This window comes from Meleagris gallopavo, chromosome 8 (genome assembly GCF_000146605.3).
Source record: "Meleagris gallopavo isolate NT-WF06-2002-E0010 breed Aviagen turkey brand Nicholas breeding stock chromosome 8, Turkey_5.1, whole genome shotgun sequence".
Taxonomy (NCBI): domain Eukaryota; kingdom Metazoa; phylum Chordata; class Aves; order Galliformes; family Phasianidae; genus Meleagris; species Meleagris gallopavo.
This window is the reverse complement of record NC_015018.2, coordinates 14,720,926-14,732,990: the sequence shown is the minus strand read 5'-3', so window position 1 is coordinate 14,732,990 and position 12,065 is coordinate 14,720,926. Positions and strand designations below refer to the sequence as shown.

Here is a 12,065-nt window from a genome sequence, read left to right as displayed (position 1 = left end):
CAGGTAGTGCTTTCAACATGTCAGGTGTATTTTTGAGAATTTTTGGAGTACAGCTCCTGTTTTTTCTTGTGTGTGCCACACTCTTATGCAAGCTGATGCTTGCTTTGTGTAGAAGTTAGCCATCATATCATTTTTTTTTTTCTCAAGTGTAGCTGTAAAATTATTGCTATTGAGAATCTCAAAGAATATTAGAATTGGCTAAACATCAAGTACAGTAGTGTTACTGTATCATTGCTCACTCTTTGATACTACTGATGAAATACCTGGCTTTAAAATGAAAGCAATGTATTGTGTAGAGGCTCCAGGTGCAATCCTCTTTATCCTCATGTTACCTCAACTGTCACCTGTTTTTCCTCTTCTAGAAAAAAAGCTAGATTAACTTACATTATTTTGATCTGCTTTACGTATGATTTCCGTATTTAGACGAAACTTTTCACAGTTACAAAAATATTTAGTGAGACTTACAGGTTTTTACTAAACAGATGTTTCCTATTTCATTGACAAGCGAGCTGCATTTCTGGCTTGGTCTTCAAAACAGTCTTGCACATGAACTTGACAATATAAGACCCGTTTTTAGAACTATAACAGAAATCAAACTATGTAAAGTGTGGTTTGCTATGTCTCTATCAAGGATGTTAATGTTTGCCACTTTTCATTCCTATGCTTCAGAATTTAACATTAGATAGAGATTTATGTGACATCCCAAGAAGAAGAGGAAGTGTAACTGTTTACTTTTGGCAAGTATCTTCAAGTCTGACAAATATTTGTCAACTAAGAACTAAGGGTCTTTTATAGTAGCTGTGAGAGGAAGTACATGAATGAGCTTTCAACCTCTGTTGGACACAGTTCATGAGATTGCTTCATGTCATCTTCTTTCTGCTTGTTCTGTGTTATTTTTTCTGATCCTGCTGAGGAGAAGTTAATTAAATCCATCATTGAGTAGGCAGATGCTGAGCCTGTAAAACATTTCTCTTGCTCTGAATGGGCCAAAACAATTGAAAACTCATTGACATTGAGATTGAGCCGATGTTCTGCAGCCTTGAGTAATCAGTTGGAGAAGGCTGCAGTGTTATAGGAGTAGTATGTGGGAGGTGTAGAGGCTGGGAATATGCCTTCTCTGCAAATATTTGATAGAGACATAGTAAAGATGGAGGCACGTTTGGTGGCATTGACATTAAAGCTACCTTGGGCAGCTAGAGCAAGTGCTTGCTGTGCCAGTTGGAGGCAGCAGGTGTTGGCTTAGCAAGGAATGTGATGGTTTTGAATGTAGATTTAGGCAGTCTTGGAAAACAGCTGCATTCACTCCTACTTGACACCAGGCCTGTATCTAATCCCTTGGTATTATTGCATTATCACCCAAGTATGTGCTATTCAGGAAAATGAAATACATATCTTCTCAACAGATCTGAAAAAAAATGAAAGCCAGCTCATTCAGTTGTTGATGGTATCATCATAATAATGGATTTCAAATTGGTAACAACCTCCTTTCCTGCTTTTTAATCAGTAGAATTTATATTCTGAGATGACTGACCATGCAGGATTCATACGCTCTTAGTTTCAGTTTATTAAAACACTCCTAAATTGTTGGTTATTAGCAACTAAGTTTGTTCAGTGGACTTCTACTTCTAATAACCTGGTCTGGTTCTCCCTCTGCTAAAATCTGGTATTGCAACCTGAATGCAATTCTTTAAAACAACGGAACATATTTTTATATACTGTATTTGCTGACTTGTAATCTGTATATACATCACAGTATTATTCTGATCAAATTTGACCCTCTGTCTGTATGACAGGTAGATTGTTGCTGTTAGGCTGGGCAGAATTTGCATTTCTTTGTTTCTTAGTTTTATTCAAGAAAAAAGATTATTCTTTACTTAAAAAACGTCTTGTATTTATTGTAACAGGAATGCTGGACTAACTTGAAAATAATTGGCTCTCTTACAGTGAAAATGTTCTGTTTGGAATGGGAAATCCTCTGCTTGATATATGTGCAGTTGTGGACAAGGACTTCCTTGACAAGTAAGTCTTGATTTCTTTTTTTTTTTTTTCCTTAATGTCAGTTTTGTTTCCAGAATGATGTCTGTACACTAGCAGAGAACTAAATGCTGGTGTAATGCGAGCTTTATGCTGATCTTTGTGGGATTTTGGCCTTATGCTGAAATTGAATTTGATGTTGGAGCCATTTCTGTCATTTCAATATATGAGTCAAGAACAGGACCACTTCTTATCAGGTAGTCTGTTATTTAGCTTAAGCCTAGTTGCATTGCCATCTGTATAATCATATCACTAAATTGCTGTTTGTGTGTTCCTGGTGGCATTGGGTGTAGTCATTCTCTGATCACTTTATAGACATGGGGCTTTTCCAGAGCTATAAACTGTAGCTGCTGTGTTTAAATTCTTTATCATGGGCTCATTTTCTACTAGTTGCTGATACTTTGTGTATTCAGTTTTCAAATGATCAGTTAGTTGATTCATCTTTCAGAGTGCTCACCATTCTTCCTTTCTTTTTTAAATTACTATTTTTTCCTTCAGTCTTTCTTTTAGTTAGTAATGGGAATACTGAATCAAGAATCAACTTCTCATCACTCAATAAAGAACAGGTGCAACCTTCTTGTTTGTGAATGTGTATTGCCAGCCACAAATTTTTGGTACTAAGCTGTAGTAAAAATAATAATTTGTTTCTTCATTTGAGTTTTATTTAAAAGTGTTTAAGTGAGAGCCTAAATGTTATAACCTGAAAGCATTGGGCAAGAATTTTGAAACAAGAGTTTCAAAAATATCTGGAACTTTGAACTCTCAAGACATGGACTTGATTTCTGGAAAAAAAAAATTCTGATGTAATTGTTTGACTTAATATTTCAACTGAAATAACTTGAAAACCATTCTCTGAACATAACTACCCTACCTCCTCCAAACCAACTAATCATTAGAAATTGTCATCAGAGAGGTGAAGAGATCTATGTTGCTGCGGTGAAAACCTGTAACAGTATGTTGTGCTTTTTACTGGGCCTGATGTGCTATGCAGAATTCAACTGAATTTAAAACAAGTCTTACGTGTGCAAGTTTGAGTCCTGTCAGACCAGTCTAACTGTCTCCTGGAACGTCATATGCTTTGTGAGCACTTCTTTACTGCCAAAATGGCTCAGAGGAGTGCTGAATTATTTAAAGCAACAATTTCACTGAGGCCATGCAGATAGTCTGATACCTCTGCTAATAACCTGAAATCTGGGAAGCTTATCTGTACTCTTACATACGTGATTTTCCTTTTTGCTTCCCATTTGTGAGTGTTGTCCATGGATGAGTGTGTCTGCAGACAAGACTATTCCACGGCACGTTTTGACTTCATGTCTAACTACTTGAGGTACTTGCTGAAATGAGAATCAAATCCCATGCATCCCTCAGCCTGCTGTACAACAAGCCTAGCTGTACAACAAGCATTAGGATAAAGTTATTCAGATACTTCAGGGAGGTACAAGAACATAAATATTTTAGGACTGTGAAGTAGTTGACAGAAATTGTTGACCACAGCAGCCAGATCTCTGGCTCTGCGTGTCAAAGAAGGCATACATCCATCTCTAGATATATGGGTTAGCTCTTTGTCTCTTTGCAACCATCAGTCACTTCTGGAGCATCTCTTGCCTCTTCAAGTAGATGAGCTTTTTTAATAGGGCCATCAGTCCATCTGGATTCCGGCTCGAAAGTGTGCAGAGAGGCTGTTCCTGTTAGTTTATTCACTTCTTTTGTAAAAGCAGTCTTCTAAGATTGAGTCCTTTATTCTAAATAAATGTATTTAATGTTGCAAATTTAAACCATGTCTATTTTCAATGAAATGGGAGTATTAAAAATGAGTCCTTGCTAGCCAGATTAGTTTTGTAACTTCTATTTAGACAATGCAAATGGAAAACAGCATAAAATTGTGTAGGAAGTCTCAAATGGTCTTTCTCACAATATTTAAATTGCATACAATCCATTTTATTTATAAACTTGAAAATAAATATATCACAGCAGTCCTACCCCTGGCAGGTGAAAAACAGCTTGTACCATGTAGCACTGCTTTGAGGAAATGAGTGGTATTGAAGGGTTGGGGGGTATTTTTGCCTTGTAGCATAACCCTATCACTTTTCTTTAAAGACAGATTTTTGATTTAATCTTGGCTTGTCCTGAAGTATTTTCCTCTCTTGACAAGCCAGAAAGCATTAACTGTTTCCCAAACGTTTTCTAAGAGAGGTGATCTTAGTTTGTGTCACGACAGAACTTCACCATACCAGACAGTTTTTCAGACCACATCAGCAGTCTGGCATAACTTCAGCCGCTGAATTTTGACCTCCATTTGGGAGTTGAGGTTTTTTGCTCTCACTTCTCCCTCTGGGGAAACATTCTTTTTGTCATTGCTAAGAATAGTCTTAGCAATGTTGATAGCACTACTGCAAGCAGGTGATACCCAAAACCACTGCAAATTCTGTTCACAGAGCTGGAGAACAGTCTTGAAGGAATTGTCCTTGTTTTGTTATTTTCTGAGTCTCAGCTTGGAAGAAATACTAGAAAAGTAGGGTTTTGTGTGTCCTTTTCAGTTGGATTAATTCAATAACATAACAGCTCCTTTTTTTCCTTCCTTTCTGAGACACAAATACTTGCTGAAAAAGCAACTTTTTCTAATGGGTAGGAGTGAAAAGATTTAAAAAAAAAAAAAAAAGAGATAATTTGTGGCTGAATTGCTCACTATAGGATTAAAATCTGTGAAAGTAACTTGGCTAACAGGTATTTATTAAAGCTTTCAGTGTAATTTGTTTACTAGATTTTACCTGTGATATTGAACAGCAAGAATTCCTTTACCTACTGAATCTGTAAAAGGCATTGAAGTATAACTTAGTAGAATTTACAGAGAGAGTGGTGAGGTGCTGTGGATGCCCCATCCCTGGAGATGTTCAAGGCCAGATTGGATGGGGCCCTGGACAGCCTGGTCTAGTATTGAATGTGGAGGTTGGTGGCCCTGCATGTGGCAGGGGGGTTGGGGATTCATGATCCTTGAGGTCCCTTCCAACCCTGTGATTCTGTGTTTCTGTGATTTGATGTATGTTACATGGGCTGAAGCAAACAAAGAAATTGTAATTGATGTATAATGGCACTTTAAGACTCTCTTCCACAGAAACTCGGTACCTCTGACTCTTGGGATATTCCTGTGCCCTGCTGCTGGGATATGGCATTGTGTCATTGCTCCCTCAAGAAAGAGCAACACTGTGTCTTGTGCATTTACCTAATCCTAGTTGAAATATTTCAGCTGCAGAGTTCTGGTCATTGCTTGTCATCTTGGGTACGCGTCCAGCAGCTGGAAAGCACGTGTTCACTGAAAGGACAAACCTGCTGTTGTCAAACACGTTGGTCTATGACTGCATGAATTATGGAAGCAGAATTAATCGTTAATGATAAACTCATGTTCACAGAATTGTTATCTAGTCGTGGGAATTCTAAGTAATGGAAAGCCTTTGGTCTACACTAATTAGCCAGTAGGAAGGTGAGGTAAATAATTGTAATTGACAACAGCTGTATAAGCATGTAAAGGTCTTTCAGCCTGTTCCATTACAAAGGAATGGAGATTCAGGAGAGATTATGGCATGTGCCATATTTATAACATCAGGGTTAAGAACACTTGTTTCTTTATTTCACTCTGGTTCCTGGACGCTCAACCAGATCCATGATCACATGGACTGGGATGTGTTTGCTAACCTTGATGCCCGGATTCCAATTTCCATTTTATTTGTCATCTCCATGCCAATTACTTAGTCAGCATCATAGTTCAGGATTACAAGCGGTAAGAATGCTGTTTGATTTGCTTATCAGTTGTCAAAGCAGCCAAGTCTTTTTCTGCTTGTGTGAGATATCTTTTCTTAAAACCGGGGTCTAGAGCAATCTTTACACAGTCTGTGTGTAGTGGAAATGCTGAGTCGTGGCCTGAAGCAGTGATTGAGCACCTGGTGGAAGACAGGGCCAACCCAGGGGAGCTCAGGTGCATGCAATGTTACTGAGTAACTAGAAGGAGTGGAACCAGGATCCACTTCTTCCCAGACCTCATGTAAGGGTTGGCAGTAGAGATTGAGGGTATTTCTCTGGAGATCCCTGTGTATTTGAGGACTTCTGAAGGCAAGCAGATTTTTTCCTGTGTTTCTTTGTGTATGGCTGTTGCACTTGAGCAAGTCCTCACTTACTGCAACCTAGGACCTTGCTGCTCTGCTGTCATTGCTGTGCTTTCCATTGTGTTAAAACATTACCCCATCATTGGTGCTCAGTAAAGATCTGTAGTTTTTTCAGAGCTTTCTTAGACTGCATCATCTGCTGTTTCGTTCTCTTCCCTGCTTTCTCTGTGACACTGTAAGTACAGAAGGAACACTGCATAAATCAGGAAATGGATTTAAGCTCATTTTTACTCTATTGAAAAACAGCTTTGAAGAAGAGTGGAAAAATGTATAGGATCTTTGAAGTACTTACGTTTTGCTGTGTTGATAGCTAATGTATGAAAAGAGGCCTTCATTGACGTGAGGGAAGAAATGCAATCGTTGATCTGTAACTTCCCAAGTACAATATGGATCTCCTGCAGTGGGCTGCCAGTTATCTGCAGCACTGGAAGTGATTGGGTCATCACAGAAGAAACCAAAATTCATGATCACTCTCTGCCTTTCCACAGTGACCATGTACTGCTGCATGATCACAGATCAGTTAAGTACAATGTTTTACTAATCGAGCAATGTTAGTATCTGGTAGTACTTCAGCCTTCTTGTTTCTTACAACGCTTGGTGTGATGGAAGTAAGGATTTGTTTATTTGAACATTTTCTCACCTGTGTGGGTTTTAGGTTTATAAATTGGGAAAAAGCTTTGACAGCTACTTCAAGAAAACATCTGCTTACTTGCACTGAAATGAAGGTTGGTCTGTTTAGCTTTTCCCAAAAACATGTGCTGGAGTGAGCTTAAAGAAGAACTAAGAAAGGCAAGGGTCAGTTCTGTGCTAGGTCACAAGATCAGAGAATGCACAAGCCTACAGACTTGAGTGAAAACAAACAAAACCAAAACACAACTGTAAGCCTTTTCACCTTCATTAATGTGTTTAGCTTGACTTGGAGTACCTCATCAACCCTTTAGAACATCTTAGCAGATTTTTGTATTGCTTTTAATCAGAGATAATCTTATCTGTCTGTGTAATGCTAAATGTATGAAGAATACCTAGTGTAAACTTGAAAAACATACTGTCCCTGAAAACTTACTTTAAGATTGTTTTCTATAATGTTTCATTGTTTCAGAAATCTTAGTGATGTATCACTACTAAAAATGGCTGGATTGCGTTGACTCATTTGGTAGAGAAGCTGAACAGCAGAGGATTTTATTATTACCTTGTGGTTTGAGTTACCTCTGTAGAACCCAATTTAGCTTATCTCAAGGTCTGAACCTAAATTGTTGTTGATACTGCTGAACTAAATTGCATCATCTGACTGCTGTTAAATTAAAAAAAGTTCAGCGTTTGCTTACAAAAACTGAAGGTAATGATGGTTGTCTTTAGAAAGCCCTCTTAGAACTGACATGCCAATAAATTTGGTAGATTGCTTGACAGCATAATTAGAGCTTTCTACAAGCCTGATAATTTTTCCTAGTGCATTTTGTTAAATGTGTAGTTTTAACGAGTGGAAGATTTTAGCTAAGCTCCATTTAGGAAAGGCTACATGAAAAACTTTACCTATGCAGGGACGGAATTCTGCATGAGGAATTGTGACATTTCCGTGGTACCGCGCTGAGGTTGGGCAATGCTTCTAGAAGAGGTTGTAATTACTTATGGGCCTTCAAGAGCTTGTAATTACTTACATTATTTTAAATCGGATGTAGCACATTCATGAATATGAAATGTTCCCCTTCTCATCTTCTCTATTTTTCATGTATCAAGGGTTTTCACTTTTAGGTATATTTGCTTATTTATTGCTCCATTATTTCTTTTTAGTTTTTTTTTCTTTCTTTTTTCAGACAATTGTGATTTAATTTTGTTTTAATAGAATATATCTAGCTACTGGGCTAATTGCTTTCTTGAGAATGACTTTGGGACATGTGAGTGAGTGACACGTGTGCAGCTTTTCTATATTTTTCCTTCCCTCCCAAATAAGAACTTGTTGAACAAAAATTTGGGAGTTGCATGGCACAGCAAAGGATGAAATACTGCAATTCTAACTGGAGTCCCACTTGCCTCATTGGAATGTAACCTAGGAGAAATGGCAAACAAAGAGCTAGAGGTAGAAGAGCTCCGTGAATTAATTTGCTTTGTTTTTAACTAAGCAATAATGTTAAGGGAAAAGAGCCTTGCAGAAGAGTTGTTTGAAGAAAAAGATGAGCTTCTTAGGGGGAACTGGCAGCATTCTAAAATTAGGTGGTACATTTTCTTCTTTAGAAGTGCTGTTTGTAATTTTTATTGGAGGGAAAAATGTAATTTGCTTATCATGCAATCATGAGACTGGTTTTTTATTTAGACTACTGTAGATAAAAGTCATTGTTGATATTCTGAGTATCACTGCAGATAGTCGTATTTTATTATTCTGTAATTCAGAATATAATGTTGTTTACTATTCCCATTGAATAGAAAACTAGTGTTGCCAAACATCTTATAAGAGTAGAGCTCTCTTCTGTTCATTCTAGTAATGCAGTGGAAGTTCGATAATTCATGAATTGAAAAGTAGGAAAATGTAGTTAAAGATGAGCAATTATTTGTCACAATCTGGGTGTTTTGTTTTATTATTATTATTTAATGTAGAAGAAATTGATTTATGATGAAAGTGTCAAAAAAGGGAGAGGTATTTTTTAATGATAGCAGTTTTCAAAAGGTTGACACTCCATACTGTCAATAAAACCTTAGAATTTACTTAAAACTGTTGATTTTAATGCATTTTGCTATTTGTTTGATTGTGCTTTGTTCAGGCAACATGCAACCTCAGTAGCTTTTCTTCCCTGCTGGGCGTGTGTATCCATCCTTGAAATTAAATATGTTTAACGTGTGTTTTTTTTTTTTCTTAGTGACTTAATACTTGATGAGGCTATTCCCAAGCAGTGTATGAATACCACATCAGTGTTACTCTAACCTGTGTTCTGAGGTGCTTGCGCGGCTGCTGTTGTGGTGCTCCAGGCTTGCCCTGCTCCTCTGCGGAGCTGGTCCTGTGGTCTCTGCCATAGCCAGAGGGAGAGGGTGGAGGCAGCCAGAGCGCCTCTTAATTACTGGTGTTCTTGTTTTTCTGTAGTCAAGAGCTGAAGAAGGGCAAACCTATGGTTTGAATCTTATTTTACTTTGTTTTTGGAGGGGTAGAACTCTGAATATTCTAAGCTACTGGAGAAAGACCAAGTCTGTGTTGTGGATGCGAGGTCATGAATCCTGAAGTTCCATAGTAAGTTCAGAGTAAACGTGGAGCTGGGGACAAAGATCCTTCATTTCACAAACCGTTGGCGCTCCTTTTTTACTAGTGAAATGGAATATCTCACTGAGGTGTTATGCTTTCTTATTTTTTAATCACTATAAAGGGGTTCATTCATGAGCTCTCCAGTTGCTGTTGTAGATATTTGTTGTGTGTCATAACAATGCGTGCCAAACCCCATAAAACAATGCTGTATCTTTCAGCACAACTTGATAATTGCACTCAGAAAATCCACATTTTTGCATGTTGCATGAATTGATTTTTAACATGCAAATGACAGTGTTTTCCAGTTCTACTTTGAACTTGTGGTTTAATGTCTTATGAAGACTAGGCAGCTATGGCTGGAGAATTTGGTGTGATTGTTTTTTCAGATTGTTCCAGTGATTTGTTTTTCCCCTTGTCCTGAAATGACAGCAGTGCAATAATCTGAGGTGCAAGTGAATCTGTATCAAGTGAATGATTACGTGAAGTTAGAGAAGCTCTTGGGATCTCTTGATTGGGTTTATCATAGAGAGTGAGGGGGGGAAAAAAGAGGCTGAAGACCACCTCAAAATTTGCTCATTCTTTCCTGGTTGCCGCAACTCCATTTTTTTTGCAAGAGTGCATTCCAGCTTTCTGTTGAACCCTCATAATTCTTTGTAATTCTTTCCATGATTTTGTTCTGTGCTACCCTATTAGAGAACAGCAGAACACAACTGTTGGTTGATGTGCATAAGGTGAAGTATATCCTAAGTTGTCAGTGAAGTTTCAATGTCTGTAGTATTTCTTAGTAATTAAAAAAACTGCAGGTTGTTGGAAATCATTTATTTTTGGAAACTATGAGCTTGAAATAATATATTTTCATTGATTGAGAGGGATTAAAGCTATTCTTATAACGTGTGCAAAATCTGACTCCTTTCTTGAGCAATTACTGTGTTAGGGGTATGTCTGACACACGTGAGCCGAAGCAATCTTCATGCGGAGTTGTGTCAGCAGTTTGCGATTTTTAAATACAGAATTAATTATAAGGTAAGTTGCTTTTTTGTCTGAAAGCACCAACTACATGTTCCCATTTTAGCCAAAAGCATGTGAGGCGTAGCTGTCTTCTATTCAAAAGTAGGTCAGTTCAATTTAGATATATAGACTGGGGTAAAAAATAATAATAAAAGAACCCCGGTACTTTAGGAGGATAATTTGAATTTCAAATTTCTGTTAACTGAGAATTAGAAATGTTCAAACAAGTTTTTCTGTGGATGGCCCCATGTTATACTGTTCTGCAGCTGAAGCAGGAGGCTCCTTCAGGCTGTGCGTTCAGGCAGGAGCTGTCCACATGCCTTGGTTCTTTTTTTTCTCTCCGCCGGATCCTTGGATGTCTGGGCTTGATGTTGTGGCTACCACAGTGGGTAAGGAGTTAAGATGCAAAGCACAGTGGTAGTGGCTAGAGGCTAAAGGGAAAAACAGTTCTTCCCAGAATCAGTAATTGCTGTTCTTGGAATCCGTGATCCTCCCATGGTAGCAGACCAAAATGTTTCTGTCAAGAGATCTTCCCTTAGTCTCTATTTTGGCATTGCTTCTGCATCCTTTATAATGAAATGAAGATTTTTTTTTTTTGGTGCAGTAAAGGAAGAAAAACCTGCCACTTATATACTACACTCATATACTACTTTTTTTTCTTTTTTTTTCCAGTCAAGCTTGTACTGTAAGTGGCTTGCTAGGTTCTTTACTGTTTACCCTAGTCAGTGTTAAAATAGTTTTTGGAAAAGGTGAAGTAAAGGACATGAGCTACCTGCCAGCTGTATGGTTAAGCTTCTGTACGCTGAGCTGTCCTCTATCAGGTGAGCAGGTGCAGAGACAGGCCATGGAGAAGACCTTGCTGTTGGGCAGGGCAAAGGCTCACTGAGTTTGCAGTGGTAAGAAATGGCTTTTGCCTAGCCCGACTGGTAGAAACAGACATCCATATAGTTAGGTAACAGTCAAAGTACAGATTGTATCTTAATCTATCTTTGAATAATAAAATACAAAAAAACCCCTTATATGTAAGAGTCACCATTCTAGTTTCTAAATGAAATTATTAAAACTGAAGTATGATATACCAGTCTGGCTGTGTCACTGTGAGTAATAAACAAGGTGAATTCTTAGTGTTTTAAAGACAAAAAGACATTTAACAGAAACAAAGATTTGATACAACCTCTGTACTTTATCCTCCTTCAGAAGAATTCTGTTGCTTAAAAGCGATATTTTGGGCTGACTTATTGATTTGAGCTTTTTACTGGACAATGGTTGTCTTCTGTCTTACTGATTTTTATTGATGGGACATTTGTTTCTTTGTACTAAAAATGCTGAACTACTTGTGGTTAGGAATATTCCATTTTTTCCTTCTAGAGGTAGAGATGCAACAGATGTAGTGGGGGCACAAAGTTGTAGTTGAGTTATGAAATGCATTGTTTGAAACTCAAAGTAGTTGTTTGATATTTATGACAGTGTAGCATTGACTTCCTTTGTTAGTTTGAAGTACTGACCTGCATTTCACTGCAGATGCATGGAGTCTGATGAACTTCAAACTGATACTTAATGCACATTGCTTAACAAATGTACCTTCTCACTGGGAAAAAAATAAAATAAAAATGATGGTATGATTTTTTTTTTCCCCCCCC

General features: G+C 37.8%; 1 protein-coding gene across 1 annotated transcript in view; it reads left to right on the top strand.

Annotated features, from left to right (window-relative positions):
- The first annotated feature begins 1,912 nt into the window (after nt 1-1,912).
- The window catches only part of ADK (adenosine kinase), a 255,177-nt gene continuing 245,024 nt past the window's right edge, over nt 1,913-12,065 (top strand). The window contains exon 1 of the mRNA XM_010714373.3: nt 1,913-2,019. Coding sequence (XP_010712675.1) covers nt 1,964-2,019 — 56 coding nt within the window. The 5' untranslated portion in view covers nt 1,913-1,963. The remainder of the gene's footprint in view (nt 2,020-12,065) is intronic.